Source organism: Xiphophorus hellerii, chromosome 1 (assembly GCF_003331165.1).
Source record: "Xiphophorus hellerii strain 12219 chromosome 1, Xiphophorus_hellerii-4.1, whole genome shotgun sequence".
Classification (NCBI taxonomy): domain Eukaryota; kingdom Metazoa; phylum Chordata; class Actinopteri; order Cyprinodontiformes; family Poeciliidae; genus Xiphophorus; species Xiphophorus hellerii.
In genome coordinates, this window is record NC_045672.1 from 20,553,640 (window position 1) to 20,567,198 (window position 13,559).

At 37.2% G+C, this 13,559-nt stretch overlaps 3 protein-coding genes across 3 annotated transcripts; all 3 read left to right on the forward strand.

The window, feature by feature from the left end:
* Positions 1-229: 229 nt before the first annotated feature.
* Positions 230-3,393, forward strand: LOC116728696 (cytosolic sulfotransferase 3-like). Its single transcript, XM_032576979.1, has 8 exons — positions 230-477; positions 899-1,037; positions 1,180-1,308; positions 1,884-1,984; positions 2,090-2,216; positions 2,617-2,714; positions 2,802-2,976; positions 3,063-3,393. Exons 1-8 carry the CDS (start codon positions 457-459, stop codon positions 3,173-3,175), a joined length of 903 nt encoding a protein of 300 aa, XP_032432870.1. The 5' UTR covers positions 230-456; the 3' UTR covers positions 3,176-3,393.
* A 278-nt stretch (positions 3,394-3,671) lies between these two features.
* LOC116728716 (cytosolic sulfotransferase 2-like) lies at positions 3,672-8,447 on the forward strand. The gene is made up of 8 exons (XM_032577002.1): positions 3,672-4,691; positions 6,056-6,194; positions 6,266-6,388; positions 6,577-6,677; positions 6,756-6,882; positions 6,965-7,062; positions 7,549-7,723; positions 7,795-8,447. The coding sequence occupies exons 2-8, from the start codon at positions 6,056-6,058 to the stop codon at positions 7,905-7,907; spliced, it is 876 nt and encodes a 291-aa protein (XP_032432893.1). The 5' UTR covers positions 3,672-4,691; the 3' UTR covers positions 7,908-8,447.
* Positions 8,448-8,634: 187 nt separating this feature from the next.
* LOC116728706 (cytosolic sulfotransferase 2-like) lies at positions 8,635-13,559 on the forward strand. Its single transcript, XM_032576990.1, has 8 exons — positions 8,635-9,013; positions 9,786-9,997; positions 10,100-10,228; positions 10,310-10,410; positions 11,528-11,654; positions 11,739-11,836; positions 11,910-12,084; positions 13,397-13,559. Exons 2-8 carry the CDS (start codon positions 9,859-9,861, stop codon positions 13,507-13,509), a joined length of 882 nt encoding a protein of 293 aa, XP_032432881.1. The 5' UTR covers positions 8,635-9,013; positions 9,786-9,858; the 3' UTR covers positions 13,510-13,559.

The window sequence follows — 13,559 nt, forward strand, 5'->3', positions numbered from 1 at the left end:
TTACTAACATAAATAAACCCAGAAAGGATAAAAAAACAAAAAATGTTCCAGTATTGATTTAAACAAACTACATTTGAGTTATGCTCAGTTTTTGTAAGAAAATAAAAAAAAAATGTTTTCCATGCATTCTTCTAAACCTGAGCACATATTTATCTACCATAAAATTAAGACATTTTATTGATCAAATGTCTTCCTTATTACGTCAGAAGACATGAAGCTTTGGAGTTTTAAATGGCTTTTTCAGCAGTTTGTGAACTTCATGTGTAACTGAGAAAACATAAAGGCAAAAGTTCAAACATGTTGCAATAAGGAGTGGCTGGAAGTTGAAACCTATTCAGGAAGAGGGACTATGTTAACAGTGAAGAGTTATGTAATTTGAAAAGCAGAGAACAGAGCAGCTCTCCAGCGCAAACAGGAAACTCCAGGAAGGAAAGGCAGATTAACTCCAGCTGCAGCATGTCTCTCGATTTCAGCAAGGTATGTGATTTGTTGCTCGTTTCCTTAGTTTTTCCTTCTGCAACTTCCTCTTTGAACATTGCAATCTTATGTAGTTCAACTCTTTTAAGCTCTTGGTGCTCAAGTGAAAAGAATGCTTATTTGAGAATGTTGCTTTAAACGCACACAGGAATGTGAGTGGGTTCAACGGTTTCAGCAAAGAGTTGCAAATCCCACTCCATTGTGTTCTCAGTGCCTGTAGAGCTTTCACTAAACTACATAGCCTCAGGCTTTCTCACTGAATATTAACATTTGTTCCAATTGCTTTCTTAAAAGTGCGTGTGTCTGTTTTTTTAAAATAAAATCTTTAGCCTATGAGTTTCCAGCTGATAATGCAAATCTGACTCTTCCTCATCTTTAACTTTTACGGTTTGATATCAGTTTTTTCTTTCCTTTATCAAAGATGGATCTGTCTTCCCGGCCACAGCTGTTTGATTTCCATGGAGTTGCAATGATTCCTATTTTCACAGTGAACTGGGAAAATATCCAAAATTTTCAGGCCAGACCAGATGACATAGTAATAGCAACATATCCAAAAGCAGGTAACTCTACATAATCTTTGCATGTGTTTTATTGATCACAGATCTCTCTCTCTCTGTGCGTAGGCGTGTTCATGTATGTGTGTGTGAGACGAATTTAACAGCTGAGATCATTAATCATACCCGCCTCTCTTCATCTCCTCAGGGACCACATGGGTCTCCCAAATCCTTGACTTGCTGTATTTTGGCAAGACGTCTCCGGAGCGTCTGACTTCACTTCCTATCTATGAGAGAGTGCCTTTTTTGGAGATGACCATCCCAAACTTGGTGTCAGGTCAAAGAAAAGATGCATTCTTCATTTATAATAGCCTCACTTTAAATTTCAATAGACTTCCAGCTGCAGATCATAAAACATCGTAATCGGTAGGACTTGTGTTTGTTTGTCACTTCAGTTTGATGATTTTTGTATGTCTTTTTTATTAGCTTCGTTGTCCTTCCTATTTAGTGATGCTTTTATTTATACCGATGTTTTGCTGCGTTCATTAGTTGTTTCCCAGGTGTTCCTTTGCAATGTCTTCCTATTTTAGGTCATTGACCTACGATCTCCCTGTAATATTCTCCCCATTATAAGTAGCCCTTCTGGTTTTGCCAGTACTATCAGATCAATCTGGTATGCACAGATTTTATTCTTTTACCCCCCTGATCAGATTATATTTTTATACATGGACTCTTGTTCTTATTGAATAGGCTTTTGTTTTTGTTTTACCCCCTCCTGTCAGTGATTTGGTACTCCTCAATATAAACTTGGCAGAAGGGTTTGAGCAGCCCACACTGAGAAATTAGTGTAAAAGGCAAAGTAGCAGAAAATGACATCTTCATTTATGCATTTTTGTTTGTATGCTTATACAGGAAAAGACCAGGCAGATAAGCTTCCTACCACCCCTCGACTCATCAAAACCCATTTTCCTGTGCAATTTGTGCCAAAGTCATTTTGGGAGCAGAACTGTCGGGTAACGAGCCTTCTCTGTTTGCATTTCCTTAACATGACCAGAACAAGTTGAACTACTGAACGGTACCAATGGTAAATTTTTTACTAACGTCTGTTTCTTTGGTAGATGATCTATGTAGCCCGCAATGCAAAAGACAACATGGTGTCTTATTACCACTTCGACCTCATGAACAATGCCCAACCTGTAGCTGGAGACTGGAACAGCTATTTCCAGAGATTCATGGAGGGAGACAGTATGTATGAAATCATCGGCTTCTATGTGTTCATACAGTAATGACGTCCATATTGCAAGCCTTCTGTCCATGTATTCTATGTACCTACAAAAGAGACACCAAACACTGTTAAAAATAAAATATCAATATCTTGGGTTGGTTGAAAAGTTTGGGTATTAATCTAAGATAATTGGCATCCAGCATACAGGTGACTATTTTCTTGTTATTCTGTAAATTCTTTCCACAAGTTTTGCCTGTATTTGGCTTATTTTTGTTCAATAAATAACTAACATTTTTCTTACTTTAAGATGGTTTTATAAGATTGTAAAGACTTTAATTTAAAGAAGGTGCATTTTCTTCTGGGTGATATACACAATTCCTTCACCATTAACATTTCTTCTTCTGTTAATCTACCATTCAGTGGTGTTTGGCCCCTGGTATGACCATGTGAACGGTTGGTGGAAGAAGAAGCAAACCCATTCAAACATCCACTACATGTTCTATGAAGACATGATTGAGGTAATTTGTTTTAATCTTTCACAGATTTCTCCTTATTTTACGCCTAAGTGGTGATGAAGCACAGATGACTTCTGATCATGTTTACAGGACACTGGACGGGAAATAGAGAAACTTTGCTCCTTTATTGGTTTGTCTCCCTCTGCTGAGGAGAAGGAAATGATCAAAACTGGAGTGCAGTTTGACAACATGAAAAAGAACAAGATGACCAACTATTCCACACTACCAGTCATGGATTTCCAGGTGTCTCCCTTCATGAGAAAAGGTTTGATGAATAAGTTCATGTTGCAAGAGATGTCAAAATCAACTTCCAAACACCAGTGCAGTCAACTTATGCCTGTATTTCTGCAGGAAAAGTTGGTGACTGGAAGAATTACTTCACTGTGGCACAGAATGAAGAGTTTGATGAAGACTACAAGAGAAAGATGAAGGACCCTAACCTGCATTTCCGCTGTGAACTCTGAAGAAAATAGATTACAAACACGACTGCAATGAAAAAAGGGACTTTTATTATCAAAGAGGAATAGTACTACAACTTGAAAATGTAAAGAAAAAATGGACATAAGTCTATTTTGTGCTAAGTTTAAACAATATGCAAATTCTTTTGTAATATTTAAATAACAACCGTCACATTTAATCTTTTAGATTTCATAATGAATAAAAATATGATCTTTTCCAAAGAGATGATGGCTAAATTTTTTTTCTATGTGATGTTAATATTTGTAATTAACTTCAAACAGATCTTATAACTTTCACTGGGACTCTGATTGTCATGCTGTTCTGGAAATTATGTACAATTATTCCATCAAAAAAAAAAGTAAAACCTGTAGTTCTTATGTCTGTTTTTCAAAATATTACTCGGCTCTTGATCATTTTACCTAAAAGCCACTTCTGCCTTGGGAGCCACAAATTGAAGACCCTCTGATCTAGAATATGAAATTAAAAATGTTAAAAGTGTCATGTTTTTATAGAGAGAGAGATTTGTGAAGTTTGAAAGACAACAAAACTCAAATTCAGTTTTAGTAAACAATAATCGGATGAAAGTTTTAATAAAACAATAATTGGATGAAACAATTCTGTATTATAATCTGACAAAGTAGCTGTTTATTGAACTTATCAAAACCTCTAAAGAAAAACAACTTGTGCAACATGAAGTTATCATGTTTAGTTACCCACATTCAGGAAGTAGTTGGGACCAATACGGACAATTATTGGTTTAGTAAATTAACAGTATGAATTCAACCAAAAACAGGATCCTCAATGGTCAGTTCGTCCTCTCTCATCACAGTACCCTAAGTTGACTACTGATCTGAGTCTTGGCATATGGATGTGTGGGGTCTGTGAGTGTAATTGGATGAACTTGGCGGCAGTGGGAAGTGCTGTGACTGTTTATTCAGTTCATTTACAAAGGGGAAACCCCCCCCCATGGAATGCTAAGTAAGGAAACTGATGATGAAAGGTTTAAATACCGCTACTTTGGGAGAAACAAGAAGCTAGAGAGGCCACGTTTAGAAATCTAAACATGAAAGAAAGGTGGATAAATGCCAACAAGTAAACATGAGAGAACAGTAACTACAAAGAGCATGACAGGGTTGAAGAATGGGTCAAACAGTGAACAAAAAGATGACAATGAACCTCAGAAAAGAGAATGACAGGAAAATGAGAAGCAAATCAAAGAAAGGGGAAGACAAATTGTCAAAATAAACTGTAATCTGCAAAGAAACAAAAAGCGAAAACCAAAATAAATTAATGAAAGAATAATACAAAACCACCACATGAATAAAAGTCTGAAGATCCATGGCAGAAGTCTTTCTTATGCAAGAACATCAGACCTTGTTTGAGTCACCAAGTCAACAAATGCTCCATTGAAACTGAGGAAGTTGTGCAAGATGTCACCCTGAATATTACACAACAAACTAATCATTTTAGTTCAGAAGATCCTCACACGACTACACAGTGAGAAAATGTCGTTTTAACGAGGTAAGTTTGGCTTTATTCTACTTAAAGATGAACATCTAATGTCGTGGTGTAAATGAACTGATGAACAGGAACATCGACTGACAGTTTTGTAAACCACCTGTGTGCTCACAGAGATAAAAATCCGAAAGCTTGGGTCACACATTTAATTGACCATCTGGAGACTGTTTGGGAATGAGAATAACCAAACATTGCCAGCAACATAATGCAAAATGCTCAGAAGACAGAGCAAATTTTAATTAGGTTTTATGTTTCAATATCCACGTTCAACTGTTTAAATTAAATGAGTGTGTTTTAGAAATAGTCTAAATGAGAACATTTAGACTTTAGATTTTAGGCTTCTTTATCTCTGGGAGGACATTAGTTTTCATAAGATAGTACTGAGTCTTGAAAGACAAAGAAAGTGCGATTAAAGACACAATACAGGTGACAAGGTGATCATATACATAAAGTTTATAAAGTGCCTTGAGTCCAGAGTAGACACACAGGCAGACTTTGGGACTTCTGAGACCACTAATGAGAATAATTGTGTACAAACAGATGTTCTCAGAAGTGGCTGCCCTACCAAAATTACTCAAGAAGTGTATCTACAACTTATTCAGGAAGTCACAAAAAACCCTGACTAACATCTAAATGGCATTCATACTGCAGCTTTGAGGCCAAAATCTGTGCAGACCCACAAAGGAAACAAAGTCACAAAAAACACCTCTGTCCACACAGGTGTTTTTTTGAGTTAAAGCAGTGGAAGTGGAACTTCTTGGAAGATGGATACCGTTACTGACCAACAAACATGGCAGTGGCAGTGTGATGGTCTGGGGCTGCTTTACTGCAGGACCACAAAGGGTGAGCAAAACTCATATAACTATGAGTGCTGCTCTCTACATTATGGATGATGCACCTCCATCTGTTTGTGCAGCAGAGAAATAATCCAAAGCACAACAGCAAGTCAACATCTGAATGACTCAAAATAAAAAAAACCCAGAGGTTTCAGATTGACTAAGACTAAGTCTGGACTTACATAAGTCTGTAATGTTATGACATGATGTTGAACACACACCTCATGCCAGATATTGCAGATGCTTGCAGCTTCCATGATTGGCGCAACCAGTTGTTAAGTTTAGGGAACAATTGTTATTTCACAAAGGATCATGTTAGTTCGGAAAGTTTTTTACAGTTAATAAAATCATATTTTCAAACTGTATAGTTTGGTAACTCAGATTATTTTTTTGTCTAATCTTAATATGTGATCATCTGAAACTGTTACATGTGTGTAGTAATTTTGGAGTTCTACTTTTTGAGGATGATCTTACATCTCTCATTATGCTAGGCATAATGAGAATAAAATACAGCTTTATTGATATTCATAGATGGAGTTGCCGCCTCGTCCAACTTTGTTTGACTTCCATGGAGTCTCCATGACCAAATACTTCACTGACAACTGGGAGAATATTCAGAGCTTCAAGGCTAGGCCAGATGATATTCTAATAGCTACTTACCCTAAAGCAGGTGAGCTCAAGTATGTACAATAATTACTTTGATTTCAATTTTTTATGTATTGTAATTTAAAATGTTTCCAGGAACCACATGGGTTTCCTACATCCTGGATCTTCTCTACTTTGGGGAAACAGACTGTCGTTCTTCTGTTCCTCTGCAAGAAAGAGTGCCTTTCCTGGAGATCAGTGTACCTTCTCGACCTAAAGGTTTAATCCTAGATGACACACACATTTGTACATCTATTTGCATTATAATCCAATTGAATCTTTATTTTTGTGGGTTAAGGATCTGTTGTCAAAAGGATCCGTTTTTTTAAATGAGCCAGGCAAAGCTGCTGAATCTAAACATATCAAGTTGTGTATGTTATCAACTGCAATCGTATCCGTCTCCCAAGGTAAAGATTTGGCAGACCAGCTCCCTACTGCTCCTCGTCTCATTAAAACCCATCTACCAGTTCAGTTTGTGCCAAAATCCTTCTGGGAGCAACGCAGCAGGGTAAAACGGCATGCAACACACATGCACAATTCAGGAAACCAACAGAACAAATTTAAATTGTTGTTCATGCCTTAACAGGTTGTATATGTGGCACGTAATGCAAAAGACAGCGCGGTTTCCTATTTCCATTTTGGACGTATGAACCGTGTTCAGCCAGAACCAGGGGACTGGAGCTGCTTTCTGCAGAGCTTCATGCAGGGAAAGAGTGGGTACAATGTTAGAGAGCCACAGTAGAATATATAATTTCCATCCGCCATGTTCTTAGCAAACATATTCTGTGCTTCCAGTGGTGTTTGGATCGTGGTATGAGCATGTGAATACCTGGTGGGACCAGAAGCAGACTTATTCTAATCTTCACTACATGTTCTATGAAGACTTGATTGAGGTAAGGGGAGTTGTGCTTAAAACAGCAACTACGGGGCGTGCCGTGGTGGCGTAGCGGTTAGCGCGACCCGTATTTGGAGGCCTTGAGTCCTCGACGCGGCCGTCGCGGGTTCAACTCCTGGACCCAACGACATTTGCCGCATGTCTTCCCCGCTCTCCTTCCCTGTTTCCTGTCAGCCTACTATCACATAAGGGACACTAGAGCCCACAAAAGACCCCCTGGAGGGGTAAAAAAAAAAAACAGCAACTAGACCTACAGTTTGAAATGGCCTCCTTTCCATTTTTGAAAGAACAGCTGGACTTCATGCTGACGAGTTAACTCAGCCTTTTGATCCTGGTGTGTTGGACTAGGGGCAAACCCTTTTATTAAAAATGTTTTTGTAATTTTTTTTCTCTAATGTAATTCATGAATTGTCCTACACACAATTCTTACGTAATCTTGGCTTCAGTTTCTTATTTTTAACATGTCATCTTTAATCATTTTTAGGACTCTGGACAGGAAATCAGCAGACTTTGTTGTTTCCTGGGCTTGTCTCCAACAGCTGAGCAAAGGGAACTTGTCCAAACTAAAGTGACGTTTGACAATATGAAACAAAACAAAATAACCAACTTCTCCACTGTCCCAATGATGAATCAAAGTATATCTCCTTTCATGAGGAAAGGTCTGTAAGCGGTTTGTTGAAGACCAGACATTTTCACTAGTTTTATCATTGACTTAACTCTCTATTTCCAGGAAGAGTAGGAGACTGGAAGAACCATTTCACCGTCTCCCAGAATGAACAGTTTGAAGAAGACTATCAGAACAAAATGAAGAACTCTGCTCTTGTCTTTCGCAATGAAATTTAAGGGCCTTGTCTTAAGCCTCACATTGTTAGCACAGGAAGAAAATCCTGTGAAGTTTTCACTTTTTCTTAATGTACATGCTTTGTTTTTTTTTTTGCACATGATGAGTCTGTTGTTGCACTTTAGAACTGAGTAAAATGAATGTGGAAGAGAATTTAAATTCTTGCCCCATTTTGCCTTTGAGCCAAATAGACATCCGATAAACCGGAGACGTTTTCATACAATGTCTCATAGAATTTAATGTTACAAAAATCCCTCAGTCTGACGTGAATACTCACATTGCTGCACATTAATTTGACATTTAAGTTTCAACTCTTAGCACAAACGTTACCCATGATTCTTAGTCTCTATTTGTTTTTATTACTTTAATAATAAAAAATTAACCATTTTGACAATAGACTTGCACATTAACTCTTTATTTGCTTATTGTGAATATCTGATTAGCTTTTAGATTATGCTTCCTTATGGGTAAAATGAGTTGTACCACCGAGAAATAAAAAGTGTCACACTTAAAAAAAAAAAGTGTGTTCATATTTAACACAGTTTGGAATGTAAAAGGTTAATCTTTGTCAATCACTGAAAAATAGATACTTGTGTCAAATCTTTGACATTTTTATGGTAAAATATTATTGAAGGCAGGATACCTTTGGACAGTGATTGTTAGAATTATGTGTTGTTATTACTCTTACATTACTAGTTTGTTTTTCATTTCTAGATTTTAGCTTTCTACTGTGTGTGTGTGTGAGAGCTGATACTAGGTTGAAACTTGTGTCTTCCACACTTACAAGAATATCTCTATAGAATGGCTCTCTCTAACAGGATGTTCTATCTTCCCCCCGCCCTTGTGAACTAGATGAACTAGGTGCAAAGATAAAAACTTGCTTTTCCTTTTCTCCCACTCCCTTCCCTGCTAATAAAAGACAAGCTCTAACTGAAGTTTTTCAGAACGCCCGGTGAGCAGCTTGTAAAAGCGGTTTGCTGTGTCTTCTCCTATTGCAAAAGCTTGGTTGAAAACTGATAAAAATTGTCTTTTACAACCACCTGAACTCAAAAGGACCTGTTCTAGATAAGGACCTAACTTTGCTCTGCTTAGCAGTGCTTACATTCAGGTGAGCTAACAAATTTATAATGCATTTTTAAAGGAGTTGAGATGCTTTGTAAGCACTACCAGGTTATTGCACTTTTTTTTAGTAATGTATATGTAATTTGATTGTCACAATTTGCTGCTGCTCGAAAGTGTTAATGTATAGTCTTAACTGCCATAATGTCAGAAGTGTTGTGTATATAACCTAAATCAATTTCCATAAAACCTCATGTTTCTGGCACTGCTTATTGATGCAGAACTGTTCTGGTCAAAATATTTTTATTACTTTATTATACTTTTGCTTTATCTCTTCCAAAGTCCTCCACTTAAAGCAGGACAGGGCAGGAAGCAAAACAGGGTTTTTTTCTACTGTCATTTTTATAATTTAGTTTTTTGCATAATGTTCTAGTATAATTTTTCTTAGCCTATTTTCTTTCAACATCTTATTTTCTTAGAAGAAATGTAAGCTGGAATGTGACTGGACACTTCTAGATATTTAAAACTTGCGAAAAGCTTTACTTAGGCTCTTTTTGTCTTCTGTAGGAGCAACAACGGCTTTGCAGGTTCATGTTCGTTCAAAACATTCAATTTGTATGGACTTCATTTGTATTCATATTATAGAACATGTACTGCATCTTTTAAAACTCAGAGTGAATTTATGAAACTGAAACTGGTCATATTGTAATCCAATCTAATTTATTTCACAAGTTGTGAAGCATTTCATTAAAAGCAGTTTTCCAGCCTCTTACTTCACCTGGTGAAGCAAATGTCTTATAACATTTTTTTTCTGTTTTCAGGGCTTGGTCTGATCTTTTCCAGTGCTAGAACAAAGTTTGTTTGTTCCTAAAAGGTTTAAGACACACCCAGCAGATGGAGTTACCACTTCGACCTACACTGTTTGACTTCAATGGAGTCTCCATGACCAAATACTTCACTGACAACTGGGTTAACATACAGAGTTTCAAAGCAAGGCCAGATGATATTGTGTTGGTGAGCTATCCAAAAGCAGGTAGGTTTTAAAAATAGTTTTATCTTTGTTTCAAAGTCTCTTTGCTTTTGTGCCTAAGTTTGCAACAATTTATCCTAATGTTATGTGTTTTATGACTCTAAGGAAACACATGGGTCTCCTACATCTTGGACCTTTTGTACTTCAGCCAAACATCACCTGACCGACAGAACTCAGTGCCACTTCATGAAAGAGTGCCATTTCTGGAGATCAGCATACCGGGGTTTCCCTCTGGTATATTTCTCTAAAAAATGACTTAATAGATAAATGAAATTCTAACTTATTTGGTTTAAAAAAAATGCATTCCTTTACCAGGAGTGGATGAACTGAATTCAATAAACAGCTTTCCACGCATTATCAAGACACACCTACCAGTCCAGTTTCTTCCCCAGTCCTTCTGGGAACAAAATTCCAAGGTTTGTTTATTCCAAATACAGAACCCTTCATAATTATCTTCTGGAAAAAAAGATCACTTAGCCTTTTCACTTACCATTTCACAAGATTGGAGCAAACAGGAAGAAGGATCTTTGACCATTTCGCTTTGCACAATCTCTTTCATATCGTCCAAAGTCCTGAGTCCTCTCCTATTCTAGCTTCTGTTAATCACAGCCAGAGCTTCTTTTCTATGACTTGTTTGGGTACTGAGTATCTTTTCTGAGTTAATTTGGCCTTTGTGATAGCTTTATTTTTCATAAAAATAAATGATATTGGATATTTAAAATAATTCTTGATGCATCTAACAAGGTTCACAATGCTATTGGAAGAGAAACATCACAGGTTCCCCAACTAATCACATTTTGTTAGAACGGGCTTATGGGTAGTTTCCCAAAGTGGCATCATAAAGGGGAAACCCAATAGAAGAAGATCAAAAATAAAACTTGCTAGATTTGCCAGAACAAATGTTCTGCAGTTAATTAAGGGGTTAGTGTTCCTATTTTTTGAGTATAGACTCTCCCTGCTTGTTGCCGAAAATTTTGAGGGGCAGAACTGCACTTTAGCATAACACAGAATCTCATTTTCTCATTTTAACTGGTCAGAAGGCGATAGGACCCACCTAGGGCAACATGTTAGTACTTCTGCTGCTGCCAACAAATTGGTACTTCTCCCTAATGATATTTACTATCATGCAAGGACTGCTTGTTGCTTAAAAGTTCAAAGAAAGTTCAGCTAACAAAAACAAACAATTCTACAGTCCCAGCAGAGATTAGAAATTATCTTACATTTTGATAGCTGAACAGAAAATGGGTTTTTCCTTCCACACTTGCCAAACAATCAGTAGGTATGCACACAGCATTTAATGATGTTATTTAGATTTGGTTACCCCAGGTGCTACTCAATGCTGCAGTGAGTTTTATACTGCTTCCTGCTTAAATGTACTCGCATTAAAGTACCTTCAAATTAAAAAGCTTCAGTGATTTTTAGTGATATTATGCTACCACAATCTAAATGTATTGCCAGATTCCCCTGCATATAATCTCCCTTAAATCTGAACTTTTTAAAAAGAAATTCTCCATAATGTTTGTCTGATTGCAGATCATCTATGTAGCCCGCAATGCAAAGGACACAGTTGTATCTTATTTTCATTTTGACCGCATGAATAAGGCCCAGCCAGAGCCTGGAGACTGGAACAGTTTTCTGCAGAGATTTGTGGATGGAAAAAGTGAGTAACAAACTAATGGGAGGAATAACTGAAAACACAAAGATAATTTTACTGCTTGTGACATGACTTTCTGACTCCTTTCAGTGGTCTTTGGTTCCTGGAATGACCATGTGGGAGGCTGGTGGGAGAAGACAAAGACCAGATCTAACATCCTGTACTTGTTCTATGAGGATCTCATTGAGGTGGGTGGTGTCTATATTTCATTTTGTCAGTCTGTAAATGCAATCATAGCATAAGAAGGGCTTTCTCTGGTAGGATACTGAACGAGAAGTCAGCCGGATCTGCTCCTTTCTGGAACTGTCACCCAGCACGGACCTAAAGAAAGAAGTAACAGAAAAATCTCTCTTCAACAACATGAAACACAATAAGATGGCCAACGGCTCAGCTGATGAAGTCTTGGATTTCAAGATCTCACCTTTCATGCGCAAAGGTCAGCTGTATTTTCCTCCTGACCCTTATAATTCTATGGGGTTGAACTGCTGGGTATTTGGAATGCTTTGTAATTTTTAGGCAGTTCATTTGGTGATTCAAATGTTCTTAGCCAATCATTTTGTTTGGATTTTTCAGACTATTGCATGGTCCTCAACAAAGTCTTTGAGAACTTTAGCCAGACCACAGACTCCCACCAAGTAAAAGTTCAATGAGCTTTATTAGCAGAATAGAAAATGTGCAAGACGGTCAGTAACTTTTTCACAGGTTCAGATTTTAGGTCAGACTCTCAAAAAGATGGTTAAAGTGAATGATCAGCAGAACAAACTGGACGTTTTGCAGAAACAGGAAGTGGTAAAGATCCTGGCAGAGGTGGTTTCCCTAGAAGTTCTCTTTTGAAACTCAGTCTTGTCTCCTCGGGGTTGTAACTGTTCAGGATTTTCAGTGTGTTCTTTTACCAAGGATCGTTTTGCCAACAGGACTGCATAGAGAAGAGAATTCTAAACAGGTAGGAATGTGGTCAGGTGCCCAATCAGGGGAAAAGGACGCTTGATGTCTGTGACAAGGTTGATGAGAGAAGATCTCACACTGAGTACGAAGCAGGAGTTTGTAGAAGCTGATGAAAAGGTGGAAATATCATCAGCCAGCAGGAGAGGGAGGGGCAAATGAAGGGAGCAGAATGGAATATGGCAAGAACAGGAAAATCATGAGATTATGGTTTTTGCCAAATGTGAACCTGTTATGTTATAACCTGAACTTTGCTTCAGGTAAGTTGGATTTGTTTTAACTGATAAAAAACTGAGCGCTACTGCTGAACCAGATTCTTATATTCTTATATTCTATATTCTTATTCCTTGTTTCTTGCATAATTTAAGGTTTTTCTTGCATAATTTAAGGTTTTGTTTACTCACATTTGGTGTGTACCTTAGTATTTAATTTGTATTTTGTATTCTTTTGCACTTTTGCTTACTGTGTGTTAACTTTGTTTTTTGCCTGGGAGCTGCTGGTAACTTCAATTTCCTGAGGGAGTCTTCCCAAAGGATCAATAAAGTACAAGTCTAAGTCTAAGTCTAAGAATGTATTGCAGCAAAAATAATTTAAGGACCTGCACCAAATAAAACCAAATTATTTAAACTCATTTTTAGTTTTTGTCCAGGATAAATGTTATGAAATTATCATGTTCTCCTTATTTGGTAAATTAATATTAAACGTGACATAACAGAGGCGTTTGATGCCCACTGCTTGCAGTAAAAAAGTAATCAGTGACGTAGAGATTAATACTATAATCATTATTTCTCCATTTTTCTTTTTAGGAAAGGTTGGTGACTGGAAGAATCATTTCACTGTTAAACAGAATGAGCAGTTTGATGAAGACTATCAAAGGAAGATGAGAAATACTGATCTAAGCTTTCGAACAGTTCTGTAACCGCCCAGTAACAGTATTACCATTGAGCACAAATAAAAACAATCATAAGA